Source organism: Coffea arabica, chromosome 10c, assembly GCF_036785885.1.
Source record: "Coffea arabica cultivar ET-39 chromosome 10c, Coffea Arabica ET-39 HiFi, whole genome shotgun sequence".
Classification (NCBI taxonomy): Eukaryota; Viridiplantae; Streptophyta; class Magnoliopsida; order Gentianales; family Rubiaceae; genus Coffea; species Coffea arabica.
This window is the reverse complement of record NC_092329.1, coordinates 15,112,702-15,131,811: the sequence shown is the minus strand read 5'-3', so window position 1 is coordinate 15,131,811 and position 19,110 is coordinate 15,112,702. Positions and strand designations below refer to the sequence as shown.

At 41.5% G+C, this 19,110-nt stretch overlaps 2 protein-coding genes and 1 long non-coding RNA gene across 4 annotated transcripts; 1 reads left to right on the top strand and 2 right to left on the bottom strand.

Annotated features, from left to right (window-relative positions):
- Positions 1–9,097: 9,097 nt before the first annotated feature.
- On the bottom strand, positions 9,098–10,450 carry LOC140015814 (uncharacterized). Its single transcript, XM_072068638.1, has one exon. It carries the CDS (start codon positions 10,448–10,450, stop codon positions 9,098–9,100), a length of 1,353 nt encoding a protein of 450 aa, XP_071924739.1.
- Positions 10,451–14,092: 3,642 nt separating this feature from the next.
- On the bottom strand, positions 14,093–18,748 carry LOC113714403 (putative late blight resistance protein homolog R1A-3). 2 transcript variants are annotated; one of them, XR_003453707.2, is made up of 4 exons: positions 18,287–18,748; positions 14,692–16,950; positions 14,545–14,602; positions 14,093–14,391 (listed from the first exon to the last, which is right to left on the bottom strand). XR_003453707.2 is itself a non-coding variant. In XM_027238220.2 (3 exons), exons 1-2 carry the CDS (start codon positions 18,746–18,748, stop codon positions 14,731–14,733), a joined length of 2,682 nt encoding a protein of 893 aa, XP_027094021.1. In that variant the 3' UTR covers positions 14,093–14,602; positions 14,692–14,730. The 2 variants fall into 2 exon arrangements, 1 of the variants encoding a protein (XP_027094021.1); XM_027238220.2 differs by having other exon boundaries at positions 14,093–14,602.
- On the top strand, positions 18,270–18,906 carry LOC140016139 (uncharacterized). The gene is made up of 2 exons (XR_011822490.1): positions 18,270–18,394; positions 18,482–18,906. It is a non-coding gene; the product is annotated as an uncharacterized lncRNA (long non-coding RNA).
- Positions 18,907–19,110: the final 204 nt, after the last annotated feature.

The following is a 19,110-nucleotide window of genomic DNA, read 5'->3' as shown; positions in this document are numbered from 1 at the left end:
GCTCGGTCATTCACCGACAACCCCCACTTTGGGCAGAAGTGCATGGGGTGTGGTTGTGCGCTCAGCTCAGAGGGAGGCTTCATAGGTATCACGTTCCTCCGACGCCACATGGCTGGTGGCGACTCTGACGAGACCTGCTGCTCGGCGGAGTTCACCCCATAGTGCTCCAACGGGGCATCGGTAGGGGTTGGTTGCGGCACTTGGGCGGCAGGAGAGATGATCTCGGTTCGGGCTCTCTTGACCATTTATTTCTTCCTCTTCTTCTTGGCCCTGTCCGTAGGAGAGGACTGAGCAGCGGCCTGAAGGGCTGGTACAAGAGGGGGAGCGGCAGGGACCGAACTACCTGGCGCAACGGGTGGCACGATGGCAGGCGTGCTGGAGCTACTTGTTCCCCCTATATTCAATAGTTGGGAGAATCTCTTCACTACAGGACGAAGAAGAGAGGTAAGTAAAAACAACATAGTCGAACTCGTAAAAAAGAAAAGAGAAAGGGGGAGGAGATCAAGAATTTACAAGCTACCAGCTTCTCGGAGGTGAGAGGTCGGAGATCGGGGGCAAGGTTGTTCACCCCTGCCTGAATCAGCCCCGCAGACCAGAGTTGGGCGTTGTTGAATTCTTTCACCTTCAACCGAACTCCCGAACTAATTAGGCGATCCACCTCGGCCGCTGGCAGAAGCGAAAGAATAGAATCAGACACTTGGGTCTCCTCCCTCTAGTTCAGAGGAGGAAAGTCTGTGTTCTTCACATAGAAGAACTAAGCCTTCCAACCCTTAATGGAGGAACGGGCATGCGAGAACAGTTCACAGGTCGGGAGCTCTCCCCTGCTCCTACGAGCGAAGTAGAACCAACCGTGGACTGGTCCGCTAACATTCATTTGAAAAAATGACCTGAATAGGTCCAAGGAGTAGGGGATTTCGAGGATGCGGCACAAGATAAAGAAACCGAAATCAACCTGACAGCGTTAGGGACGAGTTGGGTTATCCGAATTCCCCAAAAGATCAGAATTTGGTAAAAGAAGTGAGGAATTGGAAAACGGAGGCCAGCTACGAGCTGATCTCTATAGATGGCCACAAATTCATGAGGAGGTCGGCGTGCGTACTCCCCTGGCCGGGCAGCCCTAGCCTCGAATTGGGAGGAATGTCATACTTCCCCACCAACTCGTCTACATCCTCTTGATCCAGGAATGGGGGATGATCCCGACTTCCCCGAAGTCAATGTCAGGCCCCCTAGAAGGTCCTGCCCTGGCGCGAGCTGGGACTGCTTCTAGTGGAATCTCTGGGGTAGCAGCTCCAGCTAGGGGTGCAAACGAGTCGAGCTCGAGTCGAAATTTGGCTAATCGAGCCGAGCTCGAGATAATTTTGTGAAACTCGAACTCAAGCTCGAGCTCGACGAGCTTAAAATATCGAGCTCGAGCTCGAGTCAAATTCGAGTCGAGCGCGAGATTAAAAAATAAAAAAATAATTATTATTATTTTATTTTTTTTAAAAAAATAATTATTTTTTTTAAAAATGAATAAAATAATAATTTTTTTAATAAATAATAAAATATTAGGGATATATATGTAATTTTACTATTAAAATAAAAATTAAAAAATATATATATAATTGAGCTCACGAGTCGCTCGCGAGCCAACGAGCTTAATGTTTTTGAGCTCGAGCTCGAGATCGACTTAATTAACTCGAGCTCGACTCGAACTTGATATTGACGAGCTCGTATTCGAGCCGCTCGCGATCGGCTCGCGAGCGGCTCGATTCGCGAAACACCCCTAACTCCAGCGTCATGCTGGGCAGGGTGATTAGGCTGGTCCATGTCGTGGGCTGGAAAACGTATGGGGGAAGGAAGGTACTCAGACCTAGATGGACTAGAGGAAGAACAACTAGAAGAAGAAGAGATTATTTCTATTGGGGCAGGTCGGGCTATTCTACACCTAGGTGCTGAACTAGTGATGTCTGAGTTTGTGAAAGAAGAAGACATAAAAGGGAAAGAGTACTTACTAACACATAAAGGAGAAGAGCTGGTAGGTGCTTAGAAGGGGACGCTACTCTCGGACGAACTCACTAAGCGCGGTGCGAGCTAATGGAGATTTGGAAGGAGAGAAAATGAGGAAGGAAGCTTGAAAGTGACGTCTGGTGGGGTCTATATATATGCCACCTGGGCGGGAAGACGAAGAGTCCCGAATTGAAATTTCAAATTTATTGCTAGAAAACTGTCGCCTTGGGAAACGGTTGAGCTGACAACCGTCATTATGAGTGGACATGACCCTTGAAACGCCGGTTACGACAGCAGACGTGGCAATGACCCGAACAAGGGACGCGACCAGGGGATTGTGGGCCCCACGCCGAACCGATCCGTTGCCTTGAAATTTAGTCTAGACTCACGCGACCTTTCGGTGACTTTAGACTCAAAGGGGGGCTAGTGTAGTGGGGCCAATGCACGGGCAACACGTGTCAGCTCGGCCCAACCATGCACGTGCTCGGCAATTGAGATCCGATAGCTCGGGCACGTCAGCTGGGGAAAAGGGAAGGCCAGCTCGGCTGGGGCCGCTCCCCCTCTATGCAGTGGACCTCGTGGGCCGCGGCCTCCGAGCCTTTCGGGGTCATCTTACGAAACTCTAGAAAGACTCCAAACCCTAGGGGACTCCTACACCTATATGGAAACCACTACCCTCAAGCCTATAAATATGGTACCACATTATAATACAAGGTACGCCATCTACAGTACTCTATCTACAGTACTCTATACTGTTGCCCTCTTCATAAGCTCTACTAACTTGAACGTCAGAGCTATCTCGGGGACTCTAGCCCCGCCGTTGTTCTTTCTTTGTAGGATAACCTGCTCGATTTTCCCCTCAGTTCGGGCGCACTCATCTCCCCAGTTTGGAGCAGCTCAGCTCGGATTGCGTCCTTGGCCGTCGAATCAGCAATCGAACTAAAATGTCATCATTTTGAGAACTTGGAATATCTAAAAGATGCTCAAAGAAAGACCAAAGCTCTTCAGCAAGAGGACATAATGAGAATAAATGATCCAATATTTCACAGCTGAGCAGCTGAGGTGACTACATCGTCAAAAAGATGGCAATTCTTGGTTTTCCAAATTTCCCAACAAACAATGGCTAGCAAAATCTATAAGAGACAAAGTCTTGCGGATAAAGCAGAGGAGTGAATCCATAGGCTTTGCAATCAAACTAGAATGTCATCATTTTGAGAACTCAGAATATCTAAAAGATGCTTAAAGAAAGACCAGAGCTCTTCAACAAGAGGACACGGTGAGAATAAATGATCTAGTGTTTCACAGCTGGTGCAAAAGGGGCATTTTGAAGGCATATTGAACCCCAAGCTTTGGAGAATATCAAGCAACGGAATGGCATTGTTCAAAAGCCACCACATGAATATCGAAATGCGCAGTGGGATTTGTAGGTTCCAAATGTAACGTCTTGATACCATAAGCGATTTCTAGCGTCGTATAAGATCGTAAGTGGACAAGAGCGAGAAGCGACCTGAAGCAACTAGAGACTACACGAGTTCATCCCTCCTGTCAAAGTGCAAGGAGATCTGCCTAATTTTAGCCTGCTGGGCGGGGGAGATATGTGGCTCCAGTGCTCCTAACTGCCAACCACCATTATTGAAAGAGTTGGAGATGCAAGCCCCAGGGGAGGGGGACGGCTGCCAGGGACGTCGCCAGAGGACCATTGCCAAGCCAATTTTCGAACCAGAATAACGATGAACCATCACGAACTAGCATGCGAGAGTTGTCTTCCACAATGTGGCGAGCTCGGAGCATGCTCCGCCAAATCCGTGAGTCTACTTGCTGCAACATTGCGATAGAGGTGTGGTCAAACCGTTTGATGTACTTGGAAGCCATAAATTCTGACCAAAGGGTCACACAAGACCGAAATTTCCAGTAAAGCTTACAACTGAATGCCATGCATACATCATCAAGCTTCCAGAGCCCAAGGCTATTTTCTTCAATCGGATAGCATAATTGATCCTAAGAGAGCCAATGCCTCCTCTGTGCTCCGTCTGAACTACCCCAAAAGAAACAAGCCATCAATTTCTCTAGTGTCACCAGGGTTAGCTTAGGAGGATCCAGTACAGCCATGGTATGCAGAGGTATTGCAGCTAGAATGTGCTTAATAAGCACTAATCGCCCACCGACTATCAAGAGCTTACTCCGTCATCCAGTAAGATGTCGGTTAACCTTATGAACGAAAGGTTCGAAATATGTCCCCTTGGGCTTGCCTTTGAATAGCTTGCATCCCAAGTAATCAATCGGAAGATTCTTGCTGTTCATACCTGTAAAAGAGGATACAGATCTTGCCTTTGCTCGAGGACATTTCTCAAAGAGGACAAAGTAGTTCTTCGACAAATTAACCTTTTGACCCGAGCCCCGCTCCTAGAGGGTCAGAAAATCCATCAATCCCTTGATCGACCTCCTATCCGCCCTGGTGAATATCATAATATCATCTGCAAAGCTTAAGTGAGAGACACTCAAGCACCCTAGGGGCAGCCCATAGCTAGCAATCAAACCGATTGTGACTAGGTGGTTAAGGCCTTTGCTGAGAGCCTCAGACGCTAGAATAAACAAAAACGGTGAAAGTGGATCTCCCTGTTTGCGACCCCTGGAGGATTGGAAGAAACCACACGGTTTCCCATTGATTAACAACGAGAACCAGCTAGCTGCTAAATTATGCATGATAAGGGCAGTAAAGTGGGAGTGAAACCCCGAGCTTTGACATCAACTTAGATAAGAAGGACCATGAGACCCTATCTAACGCCTTCATCATATCCAGCTTAAAAATAATGTTATGTCCATGCAGTCTTTTGTCCAAGGAGCACACTAACTCTTAATGACATTTCAGTCCGAGAAGATTCTCACAAGAAATGCCAAAAGCAACTTCAGTTCACAAAATGCGCTTAATCTCGATAAATGGTTACCCGATCTAACCTTCACCCCGAACCTGAAGTCGGTCCCAATTCTCCATGTCCAATATGTCTATTAATGTAGGAATCTTGCACATGCAACTTTTCCGCAAACTGGTTTCCGTAATTCATGAGACCATGATTTATATTATATTATTTGCATGAATCCAAACTATAGATGATGAAGTCTAACTATATTCCTAGACTAGCAGTTGTAAAATTTACAAATGATGGCCGACCACACAATCACTTTTTTTTTTTTTTTTTGCATTCAACCTACGCTATTGATTGATGCAAATCTTAATTTATATCCATCCAACAGAGTAAATCATTATTATTTATCTATTTATTGGAAAACCTTTATCACTCGACAATCAAATTTAAATGGCATTCTTTTGGATCTAGTTTCACTCAGAACCCTAATTATACAATTACTTTTCAACTGTTAACTAAACAAGAAAATTGAGACGTTACCTACAATATTTGCAGAATTGGTATCTTCTCCACCGTCGGGCCTTCGTCTTATACTTTGTCCAAGTTTTTCCTCGGTCTTCGTCGTTTGCAACATAAGTCTCTGTCGCCTATTATGTTTAACAGTTGTCACGAAGCTTTAAAAAAGTTTAGGTTTATAATTTATGAAACTCTAGACTTGTCTAATAAATTTTCTTAATTCAAATTCGTATCTTCAAGTTTAACACTGACAGAGTAACCCCTACTAACGTATTAAGGACTAATTTGCAATTAAAGCTTTGGGGTCCGGGTATTTCACTCTCGCTATTGCTGCCATCCGAAAGTCTTTGAGTGAACTTATTGAGCTTGCACATCAAAATTTTGAGTTCAAGTTGATTGTTTTTAACTCTAATTCAAGGATTAACTAGGGGCAAGTTTTTGGGTCAACCGGATATTATGCAAACTTGCTTCTTGATGATGATAAGTGTGGGTTCAGGCTGCACTAAAGCTTTTCAAATCACAGAACCGGAGTATAGTCACTTGGCGAATTTATGGTGACTTCGAATTGGATCACCTGTTTGAAGAATTCCTTTAATTAGTACAACATTAGTATTTGAATAACTGGATCCGAAGTTCCGAACTTGATCTAAGACTCAGAGGAGAGGCTGCAAGTGGAAATCATGTGTGGTGTGTATCATGAATCAAATACTAGAGTGCTTATTCTAATGCTCAGTAATTGATCACTTGGTTGGAGTCTAATTATCTAATTATGGCTGGAGTAGGTTGAATAATTTTAGTTCTTAGGAGAGTAAAATGTTAAATGGTTGGATCACGGTTGTAATTGGATTGAATTAATTAGATTCTTCAGTAGGGATGGCAATGGGGGCACGCGGGGCGGGGGGGAATTTTTTTCCCCCGTTTAGAAACGGAGCGCCCCGCCCCGCCACCCGCAAAAAAAATTATATATATAAATAAATATATAAAATTATATATAATATGTAATTTAATTAGTTATAAACTTATGATAATGATATTATTAGTTAGATGCATTATATAATGTATATTAGTATATGTAATATAATTTTTTTTTTTATAAATTATTTTATTTTATTGATAGGAGCAAATTTTACACACTGAGAAAGACCAATTCGAAGTACAGCAATCGACTGAAAAGGTAATAAATCAAACACAAAACCTCCATGTCTCGTTCAACCGCATATTAGCTCCAGTTGTCCTTTGTTCTCAGCCCTTCATACGCTTACTTTTCCGAATTGAAGGCATTCCTAATCTATCAAGTCGAATGGCCCCACGAGCCATAGTTGGGAACCAATTAAAGGCCTCGTAAAGCTTGACTTGATGCTCTGGATGAAATACGCCCACATTGGACAGCGCATCAGCAACTTTGTTAGCTTCCCTATAGCAATGCGAAAAACGATCAGGATCTTTCACCAACTGCCAAATCTGCCTAATCTCTGATCGAATCTTCCAGGGGCATTGAATGCGATTCTGAAGAATTCCAACTAATAATAAAGAATCGGATTGAACATAGAGATTTTGAAAACCCCTCTGTACACAAGATTGAAGACCAATAAGGAGTGCCCGAACCTCTGCACATAGACTTGTAGTTTCCCCAAGATATGCCGAAAAGCCAATCAAAGGTATGCCATTTGAATCCCGAAGAACCCCACCACCTCCACTCACTCCTGGATTGCCCTTAGAACAGCCATCCGTATTTAATATGAACCGATCGGATTCCTTTGCTTCCCAACGAACAAGTTTGTATGTAACCTCAGTATGAGAAGAATACGACCAATCATACAAATGATGAAATGACTGTACTCTGAATACTTGTTTGAAATGAATTCCCATCATGTTCTGGATTTCCGAGAAAATGGCACTACAAATGGCAATCGGCCTCATCTGAACATCCTCAAACATTGCTTTATTCCTTGCTTTCCAAATCTGCCAACAGACAATGCTGGGTAGAATTTGCCCAATAAATCGTTGTATTTCAGAATCATATGAGTTGAGCCACCAACCCACTATACGGGGCCTTAAAGATGATCCTGGAAAGGACAAACCACATGAAGCTCCAAAATAGTGCCAAATTGTCGACGCTATATGGCCATTAGAAAATAAATGTTCAATTGATTCCTCAGATGCCGAAGAACAGCAAAAGCACTTTGAAGGTAAATGTAAACCAAGTTTACATAACCGATTTGGAACCGGCAGTCTCCCTAGCAACAATCGTAGCATGAAGAATGAAACTTTGAAAGGGAGCTGAGAATGCCAAATTGTATTAAAGACCATGGACTTGTTGCGGGCCTGCCTAATATCCCGAAATGCCGAAGCTATAGAGAAGTTTCCAGATGTTGTGAGCGTCCAAATGACTTCAGATTCACCCCCTTCTTCTGGAATCGGGTGCTCTAAAATAGAGGGCACCATTTCCTTCGGCAGTATCTGATATAACAAATTCACATCCCAGTGTCCATTGATGATGAAATTAGCAAAAGACAAATGTGGGACAACGGTCGCTTGGTGGAACAAAGCACCACCCCCCAACCAATTGTCGTACCAAAAATGACAAGCGCCGTCTTTTGCAATCCATAGCATAGAGAATTCCACTTGTCGACTCACATTGACCATCCTGCGCCAGAGTGCGGAGTCCATTGCCTTGATTTCTACCTGACAAGGATGAAGGTGTCTACAGTATTTTGCTTTCATAAATTCAGCCCACAATGACAAACCCTTTCTAAAATTCCACCAAAGTTTGAATGAGAAAGCTGTATAGATGTCTTGAAGCTTCCGAAATCCAACTCCTCCCTCCTCTATCGGATAGCACATATGGGACCAACGTATCCAGTGAAATTTCGACTCCTCGGGTGATGAGCTCCATAAGAAGGTCGAGAAAGCCTTTTCTATAGTTCTAAACACCTTATTCGGGATAACCGCAGCCGACATCAGATGTACTGGCATCGATGCCAAGACATGTTTGATTAGAACTATCTTACCTCCAAAGGAAAGCATCCTTGATTTCCATGATATAATTCTCCCTAAAATAGACTGACACGCTTCTCCAAAATATGATGATTTGCATCTCCCAAAGTAAAGGGGGCACCCCAAATACCGAATTGGAAATGGTTGCCAGGTAAACTTGGTGATACGTTCAATCACCCTTCGTCTTGCCGGTGGTAAAGATGGATGAACCAGGTAACAAGTTTTTAGCACATTTATTAGCTGACCCGAACACCTTTGATACGCCTCTAGCACCTGCATGATGACCTTTAGAGAATAAGAGGATCCGTTTGCAAATATGAGAACATCATCCGCAAACGCCAAATGAGTTATAGTAGGACAAGCATACGGGACTTTGAATCCCACAAAACCCGATTGCATGGCAAGGTTATTCAATCCTCTAGATAACACCTCAGCCCCTATAATGAATAAAGCACCCGATAAAGGATCACCCTGACGGAGGCCTCTCGTAGATTTAAAAAAACCATGAGATGCCCCATTTAAAATGACCGAAAACCAGACATTAGAGATCAATCGCCATACTAAATCAATAAATATTTCTCCGAAGCCAAACCTCCTGAGAACATCAATAATATGATCCCATGCCACCCGGTCATAAGCCTTAGACATGTCAAGCTTCATTACCGCATTGCCTCCTCTATTCTTTTTCCTAATACCCGAAACTATCTCCTGAGCTAGCAGAAAGTTATCTGTTATATTGCGCCCTTCACAAAGCCTGTCTGCTGGGGTGAAATAATTTTGGGCAGTACATAAGCAATTCTATCAGCTAAGATCCTGGATAGTAATTTGTTGAAGAAGTTACACAAACTGATGGGCCTATATTGAGAAAAATCCTGAGGATTTGGCATCTTCGGAATTAACACAATGGAGGTAGATGTGAAGAATCGAGGCAACTCTGCCCCACAGAAAAAGCTGAGTATTGCATTATATACATCTTGGGCGACAACTTCCCAGGCAAATGTAAAAAATGTTCCTGTAAAACCATCTGGGCCAGCAGCACTATCCCCATCCATTGATCTCACGACTCGATAGACTTCTTCAATCGAAGGAACCTCTTCCAATTTTCCATTGTCCTCTTCCGAGATTATAGATGGAATTAGGTACCGCAAATCGGAAGATGACTGTAAAGAACACGTGAATAGGTCAGAAAAATATGTTATTGCCTCAGTTGCTATATCATCATTCTTGTCCACCCAAACACCGTTTGATTTTTTGATGCGGTGTATCATTCCTTGAGCCCGTCTCTGTCTTACTACCGCATGAAAATACCTTGAATTACGATCTCCGTGTTTAAGCCATTTGACCCGGGCTTTTTGGCTCCAAAATTGCTCTTCAATTGACAATGCATTCCGCATCTCCGCCTGAGCCTTGCTAAGCTCAACCTGACATTCATCCGATGCATATTGATCCATAGCTTCCTCTGCGCGTTGGACCCCCATTTCCGCAGAGCGAACAGCATCAAATACATTCCCAAAGTGTTGCTTGTTCCAAGTTTGAATAGCTCTCCTCGTTGCCAAAAGTTTAGAGCTCAAAACGCGCAATGGAGAACCAGACACATCTTGATTCCAAGCATATCGAATTACCTCCAAGAGTTCAGATTTGGTTGTCCAGACGTTCAAAAATCTGAAAGGCCGTGGCGTATGATCTGATCTCTCCTTAAATGAAATTTTTAACGGTGCATGATCTGAAGGGTGTCTTGCCAGGTGAAGCACAGAAATTGCATTTGAGAGATCCAAATAAGCCCCATTGACTAAAAACCTATCCAACCTCTTTGAAACCCGAGCTCTTCCTCTACGATTGTTAGACCATGTGAAGCTAGCTCCTGAAAATCCTACGTCAAAAACTCCGGCATCTTCCATAAAAGACATGAATTCCATCCCCTCCGCTATAACAAATGGACGTCCCCCTCGTTTTTCATGAGGCGCTAAAATAACATTAAAATCACCCCCAATGCACCAAGGAAGAGAAATTGGCTTATCATTTAATAAGGTATACCATAAGACACGGCGCTCCTGCACTGAGCACTTAGCATGAACAAAAGACATGACGATTGGAGAAGAAAGCAATTGACTTTGGACATGTATAGAAATATGCTGCTCCGATCTACCCACAATGGAACATATAAAAGGACTACTATAGAAAACCCAAATATCACCCGAGTTATTAACAAAGGTATGATCAAATAATAATCGTAGACGAATGGAGTCAATTTTGGACTCGTCTAACTTTGGTTCACAAATCACGACAAACTGAACATGGTGAGTACGAACTAATTTAATCAATCTTCGTAGATTAGGGGCCTTAGCTACCCCTCTAATATTCCAAAATATTCCACTAATCATGAGAAAAAACCTGGAATTAGTTATGGGATGATGTTGCCGAACGTAGCTGCCTGTCGGATGGGATGTAAGCTCGCACACCTTTAACCTTTTCTTGTCGGCAATCCCTCTCCAAAGCTACAGATTGGTCAATGTTTAAAGTGTTAATTGATGGCTCCACTGACCTCTCACTTGTTACAACCAATCTTGGAGATAAATTCCCTGCTGTAGTTGGCAAGGCTGCTTCATCAACCGCATCGGATTTGGAATCTTCCTCCTCGACCCCACACAAGTCGACATAAAGAGTTTCAAGCTCAGTGGAGTCGGACTGTTGAAGATATTCACCTGCCAAATGCTTCTCCTCAGCAGGTTGGGACCCGTCACCTTTGTTCCAACTGTGATTGTCGGCATTTTGATTAACCAAGGTGGTAGTGTCGGCCATTTGCTGTTGAACATCTCCCAAGACTTGCTCCACTAGACTATGGGACCCTTCACAATTATGTGCATGGTCTTGGCCTGCAATTGTCGTTTGAACGTTGTGCAATGGTCCCTCCCTGTCATCATCAACCACCGACTGTCCATTTGCATCAGCAGCGGAAGCTTCGGCAGCTTGAGCTTGGGCAGTAATGCTGTTGAGCTTATCATCTTGAGGAGGAGTTGTATTCTCTTTCTCAGCTATCCGATCAGGTCCAACAAATTTCTCCATTCCAGATGTGGAAGCTCCTTGGACTTCAACAGCACCAAGTCGCGCATCTTCAGTCGACACCTCCTTGTTGATTTCAGTCACATCTTCAGTCGTAACCTCCTTGTGGAAGCTCCTTGTTGATTTCCCTTCATCTTTTGGATTGTCCGCAGGAGTAATAACTAACCCATACTGATTGTTCCCAAGTATCTTAGAACCATGCTGCAGCCGGTTGGTTTGATGATTGTGGTATTGAAGTTCTCCCTTGGAAACATTATTCTTGCAGTTGGTAGACGAATGACCCAATCTCCAGCAGGATGAACAATATGGTGGCATGTTGTCTGGAACAATTCTTTGCCAAAATCCTGATTCTCCTTCAACAGCTACCCATATCCTTGGCATAACAATCTTCGCTACATCGATCTCCACGCACACCCTGGCCACACTAGGACGTGTCCCAGCAGCCGTTGCCGAATCCAGGAACAATGGTCTTCCTACTTGAGATAATATGGAGAACAAAGAGTGTTTATCGAAATAATGAATGGGTAAATTTGGAAGCTCTACCCAAATCGGAACCAGAGATGACTCTCTTTGCACATGAAACTCCCTGGTCCAGCGAAATACCCGCATCGGATAATTGCCCAATTGCCAAATCCCTCTTGTCCAAATCCTGTTAAAATCTACTTCAGCAGAGCACTTAATCAGGACATGTCTATAATCCATCAATCCAATGGAGATGTGGTCTTTTAGATTTAAAGAAGCAAAGAACTTGCGAATATCCTCCAACGAAGGTCTCCCATGAGAAAATTTTCCAACCAAAGCCCATCGAAACGGCACTGCTAGTTTTTCCACATCTGCTCTCGAGAAGATGACCGCAGCTTCACCTTTGTAAACAGTTGCCTGCCGAATTTGGATAGGAGATGTTGAAGGCTGTGAGAAAAGTTGGGAGAAAGTTTTTTTCCCTGTAGGAGATCCTTGCCCCTCAGCCGATGGCTGAAGGGCAGCCATGCAACCCTAAAAATATTTGCAGAAAGAGAGAGAAAAGAGGAAAGAAAAACTGTAATAACTATTGAATATATGTTGAAGTAATATAATTAATATTATCAATTATACAAATAATTAGACATGTCTACTAATAGAATTTATTAATTAGTTTACTAAATTTACTAATACATTTATACTAAATTTCTAATTACACTTAATAGAATAACACTTTTTTCTCAAAAAAAAAAACACAAACACAATAATGAATTAGTGATTGTATTGGTACCAAAAGCAAAAAACTTAACTATTTTAGTTGTATTTATTTCATCATGTTGGATTGTATTCAAATAACTTTTGTTTGATTGTTTTATGAGTTTCAATCGTAAAATTACAATGAATAACAACTTGATGATGTGTTGATATTTTAGTACTTGATTATTTATTAAAATTTAACTATAATAAAATTTTATTAACCCCGCGGGGCGGAGCGGGGGGAGTGGGAGGCGGGGGACGGGGCGGGGGTCGGGGGGAATTAATAGAGCCATACAGTGATGGGTCTTATGTCGAGTCTTAAGACGGGCCCCTGTCTTGCAAATGATTAAATTTTGGAAAATATCCAACCATCCACTGTCATTTTTAAAATTTAGAAAATAGACCTCCAAAAAAGTTACAGAATAATCTGATAATCATATGCATAAATAATAGTATCTTTCAATTGAATCACTATTATAGTGAAGGTTATTTGAAACTAATCAATACAAAATGGTAGATCAATTTTGAATCACATGTATATTAGACTAGGCTCATAAACACGTCACACATAAATCAACACACAATCGTATGTTCTTTGATGATACATTTTACGGCTCCGTTCTCGCTAACCGAAAATGGAAATTCCAACTCCGACTTGAATATTCTAACTCTACTTATATATTGACCTATAATACTTTACTTTTCTGATGTGAGACTGGTTATTGCAAGTGTTAATTAGTTCCAGTCACGATAAGTGAAAGTCTTTCTCATTTCTACTGCTTGCACCATATTGAAACAAATCCTCGTGCTTTGTGACCCTATACGAATTGTTTGATAATTTTTTAATAAACTTTCCATTCGTTTCCTTCCGGAGAAAAAAGATATACTACATTTGTTCATAAAAATTATTTGAATTTGTCACGTACTCAAAGATAATTTAAAACGACGACACTTATATGTACTTGTAAAAGTGAAAACAATTTCTCACTTTTCCAGTTCACAAGGAATGACGAACAAAACAGAGAGGACTTTCCCAGCAAGTGTAACTATTTTTGTTGTAGCTGTTCTTGCACAAATGACTTTACACGTGCACGGTCTTAAACTTCCAAGCTAGTATTTTGAATAGTAAGTCCCAATGACTGATATAATTTCTAAATCGTCTAACAAAACTCAAGAAATTAATTCTGCGACTTGGCAAAATAAAATCAAGCTTAAGAACCATTGTGCACAAAATTTAGTAAAGGTGAAAGAATGACAGAGAATCATAGTTGCATAAATGACATACCATCAGAATATCTGATGCAATATTGTCAGAAACAAAGTAGTTGAATAGATGAAGTGTTGATTGCTATGAACATTAGGTGAAAAGCAAACTGTCCTAAAAATCTAATCATCCCAGCCCACTTGAATCTCTGAAGGCAAGGAATTGTTAATCTGAGGAGCAAAAGACATGGAACTTAACTTCACTGGTTGGATAATACTCTTTTTTACAAGAAAGACAATACCATATTCATCAATTAACACAAGGAGAAGTACATCAGAGCAAGATCCAAAGTTCACACCCCAACTTAAAAATACAAGGAAGCAAGACTATGGAACTAAAATCCAGCCTCTCAACTGGAAGAAAATATGAGCTTCTAGATATGATCCAGCTCAGATTCCTTGCAGAAACAAATACCTTCTCACCTTGTTCTTCTAGCACAAATTTGGCCAAGAGATCTGTGGCCTTATTTTCATCACAATACACTTGCTGAAAAGAAAATATGACATTATCAAAGATATTGAAACAAAAACAATTCAAAGAGGTTATATAGTATCTGAATGTTGCTGGCCAGAGCTAGGTAGAAGGCTTTATTAAGGCAGAACAGAGAAGAAAACATGAAGAAGATAGATGCTTCAGCACCTCCTTTTTGAGAATTCATTCAAGGGAGCTGAAGACAAAAGCAAGTGAGCATGATATTCTGCAAAACAGGTTAAATTTCAGTTTCACGCATAATGATATTGCTTTAAGAAATAGATTCAGTAGTGTCAGTAGAAATGTTTTACTAACCTGTAAGAGAAGCACTTACAGAACATCATTACTTATCAATCACTTTTCTGGTGGATAAACACTAAGCTTAATTTGTGGCCTTGATTTTTGAATGTCCTTGGCAGATTTAACTAGCCACCTGTTGGTACGCTCTAGGTCAATCCTCTCGAGGTTCTTCATGTGTTCAAAATCAGATGGCATCTGCTCAAGAGATTTGATACGCTTGAGGATAAGGCATCTCAGTTCTGGGAGATCATCTCCTTCAACCTCCCAATTATCTAAATCTGTATCTCCAATGAACAAAACTTTAAGAGAACGAAAACCCCCTTTTTCTGTCTTCCACTCCGCTCCTACAAAAGCATTATCCTTCAACTTGAGAACCTCAAGAGACTGGAGCTTTCCGATTATAGGCATATGAATATTCCATTTTAGACTGGTCTTTTCTAGACTCAACCTTTTTAGATTTGTCGGAAATTTGTTTGATTTAGGAAGGGCTTGCAACTCGGAATTTATATCAGCACCATGTAACTTCAAATTTTCAATAGTGCTTAGTTTGCACAGATAGTCAAACAAATGAGAATCACCATCAGGCTCCACAAGAGTGCCTAAACTCCCACATATACCAAGCTTCTTGAGTTTCTTAGTCCTTTCAAACACTTCCTTTCTGAGACTGCGAGGCGAAATAGCAGACAGAGTTTGTAGAGGCAAAGTTTGACGGTTTCCACTACTTGAGGATTGATCCTGATACTCTGGCAAGGATGTGGTAGTATTAGTATGCAGATGCCTAAGCTTTGTCATTCCCCAAATATCTGCTTGTATATCAAGGGTTGGTTCCGTTGTGTGAACTATAAGGGTTTCCAAGTTATGCAAGATAGACATGCTCTTCGGAAGTATTTTAAGGTTGAAATTGATGTCGATGAACTTTAGGAGAACAAGATTGGATAGTTTAGTGGGAAGACGACCAGAGAACTTAATGTGTATGGATGAAATATCCAAGATTCGGAGTAGTTTGAAGGGCTTAAAAATACTTGAGCTGGAATCTTCCTTATACCTAGTTTCATCTTCACCAAAGCTCAAGAATGACCGGACTTTCTCCACAGGCTGTCCTCCACGAACAAACTCCGAGAAGTGAGAGTTAATGCAGCAAAGTCGACGGCTGGAAGATGGATTGGTATTCGTGTCAATTGCTTGGAAAAGATCTTCTGCTTCGGCCGTCTTCTTGCAGAATTCACGCAGCGTGTCATGGATACGACAAGTCTTAATCTCACCACCTAAAGTTCTCTGTCCCACAATCAATAAATTCCTGTAAACCAACTCCTGCAAATATTGTTCGGCTATTCTCTCCAAGCTTGCTGTCTGATGTTGGGGAATGAACCCTTCAGCGATCCACAATTGCAACACTTTTGACACTTGGATCTCCAAATTCTCAGGGAAGACACCAAGGTACAGAAAACAGGGTTTGAGTTTGTGGTGCAAGTTACGATAACTCAGTCTTATATAATCATCGATTTGAATCACATTTTCTTCATCTAACAGAGGAACTTTATCAAGCACATTATTCCAATGCTTTAAATCCTTTGGATGATGCAAAAGAATACCTCCTGTTAGCACTATTGCTAGTGGTAGCCCGTTACACTTTCTCAGAATCAACGGTTCAACAGATTCCAGGTGCTTTGGACATTCGTTTTTTCTGAAAACCTTCATCCTTAGTAATTCTTCAGCCTCTTCTTTTTTCATAAATCGCAATGGATAGGCTTCAGTCTTTGGTTGAATGCAGTGGGAAACACGCACATCTCGAGTAGTTATTAACACCCTACTGCCATTGTTTTTGTCCGGGAAAGCATCCTTCAGATCTTCCCAATGTGCTATATTCCAAACATTATCCAGCACAACCAAATACTTGTGCTTCAATTCCTCATGGACCTTTTTGACTAAGCCTATGATGTCCATGTTCTGATCCCTGATGTCACTCTTCAACGACCTTAGGATACTGAGGAGCATTTCTTTCTTCTCGTACTTCTCCTTAACTTCAATGAATATACGGGTAAAAAAATCATATTCAGTTTCTTGGGCCTTGAAGACCTTATTTGCAAGTGTCGTCTTTCCTAGGCCAAGCATGCCATGAATAGTCACTACTTTTAGCTTCTTAGATTCAATTTCTTGCTGTGCCTTGGGCACGCTCTGCTCCACTGCCCCGGATTTCGCACCAAGAAGTATCAATACGTCATCAGCTGCATCCTCAAACCCAATGATTCTGTCTGCCTTTGGATAGCTTCCTAGCTATATTATAGCATCAATATTACAAAATTATGAGACAGTTAAATGTAAAAATGATCAGCATAAATCAAGGGGGGCCAGTACCACCCCTTCAAAAATCTGTCGCACTAAAATTTAAAAATTTATGCATCTTTATAACTAGTGCAATTGTTGTTTAATCACAAAGATCTCTGAAGAGCACAAAGGAAAACAGTTAAGAAAAATGAATACATTAAAATGTCCATGAGTGATATGGTTAGTGCCAAATGACAAAAACTTAGTCGCGTTATTTAAATTGAACAGACGATATTCTGAGGGGGAGGAGGAGGAAGGCGGAGAGGGGGGATGGGTGATGTGGAAGAGGAAGAAGGAGGAAAAGAGAGGAAGAAAGAGGGGGAGGGAGGGTGGTGGCAGTAGTGGAGGGAGAGGGGAGATGGGTGAGGGTGGTAGGTGCTGGTTATAAAAATTTGTTAACAAATTTAAAATATATCTCAATAAAATTTTAAATTTTAAAAAACCCAAAAATACATCCAAAAAATATCCAATTCAGATGGGTCTGTTTTTCAAATACAATCTTATTCAAAACGCTCCTAAAAACACTAAATGCATATGAACTAAAAATTAAATTAGTGCAAGTTGGAGGTGGAGAACTAGAGCAATTTTATTACATTTTGTAGCGGCCAGGATTCCTTTTCACATGTTGGACAGTGACGATCCTCACAAGAAAATTGTTTATTGTTTATTTTCTTGTTCATACATTATGATCACGTCGACCTAGCAAGTTTGCATTTGTCTATTACAATAGGTACTTTTGGGATATTTTCAGAAATTACTCTACATCATTGCATATGCAAAACTTTCATTGTAGTTGTATGTAAGGATGTTTATAAAATTTAAATTTTTATTGTGATAGTTTAAATTTTTTTTTAACACTTCCCACCACACACCACTACCATCCACCACACAAAACCACCTACCACCACTACCATCCCTCCCCTCCTCCCCCCTCCACTGCCACCAACCGCCTTCCCTGTCCTTCCTCCTCCACCCTCCCTTTCTTCCTCCTCTTCCTCCCTCTTTCCCTCCCTTCCTCCCCCACGACCAAATAGATCTGGCCGTGACACCCACCGGACCTGACCAGATCTGGTCACGTGTTACTGAAAAACTGTACAAATAGACATATAGCAACTTAACAAAACCTTCACAAAATTTTCAAGTGTAAGTATGAACTATGAAGTTTTCCAAATGAAGTTGAGAGATGATAGAATTCTAAAAATGAGAAGTTAATTAAAACATAACTGTTTAAAAAGCAGTAAATAAATTAATCAATGAATAGCAGGCCGGCCAGATGCATCCGCACCTGATTGGCTTCAGGAATTGGATTACGTCTTCGGTCCTCGTCTATTTGCAACAAAGTATTGATAATACCCTGGTTGTCTTTGTACGCCTTGTCAACCCTTTCATTCAGGTTCAATATCCTTTCACCTATGGTGTGAAGGCGACTTCTGTATCCGGTGTCTGCCTTTCTTTTGACCCAATTCTTTTCCCCGTGCAGTGCCTCCTCGACGACGTATGTTTCCAGGACATCTTCAACGTCGTTCATCAGTTCCCTGATCTCCTTCGCCAGTTGCATCAGTTGAATGCTTCCATAGTAGTGCTTGTCAGTGTATCGCTTCATTGATGTTTCCAGGAGACGGAGGTTACTGGAAAGCTTGTCGATTTTTTTTTCATTTCGAGTCATCAACGCAACATGATCTTTGATCAGCTGCAGAACATAAGGTATGATACTTTGTGCTACAGCCCCTACAACGGCAGCATCCATCTCCCACCGATTTCCTTTTTGTTTTCTCAGAGGAAATGAAAGCAAGCTAGACAAATTTTCTTAATTTGGAACTATGAACACGTATATATGGCGGCTCTAGTTGAGATTGAGAAAGATGGACCTACTCTTATGAATACTAGCTAGAGTTCACTGATCAAGGCACTTTTTTATTTTTTTTTCTCAAGCATATAAATGTGTGCGTGTCTATATATATCTATAATATATATATCCACACACAAAGTTGATCATCTGGTTGGTCTTGGACTGACTGAGTCATAATACTAAAAACCAAATGCAACACTTTGTTTTATTTTTCATGCATGTATTATGATCTACTCAACCAAGTAATTTTGTATTTTTAT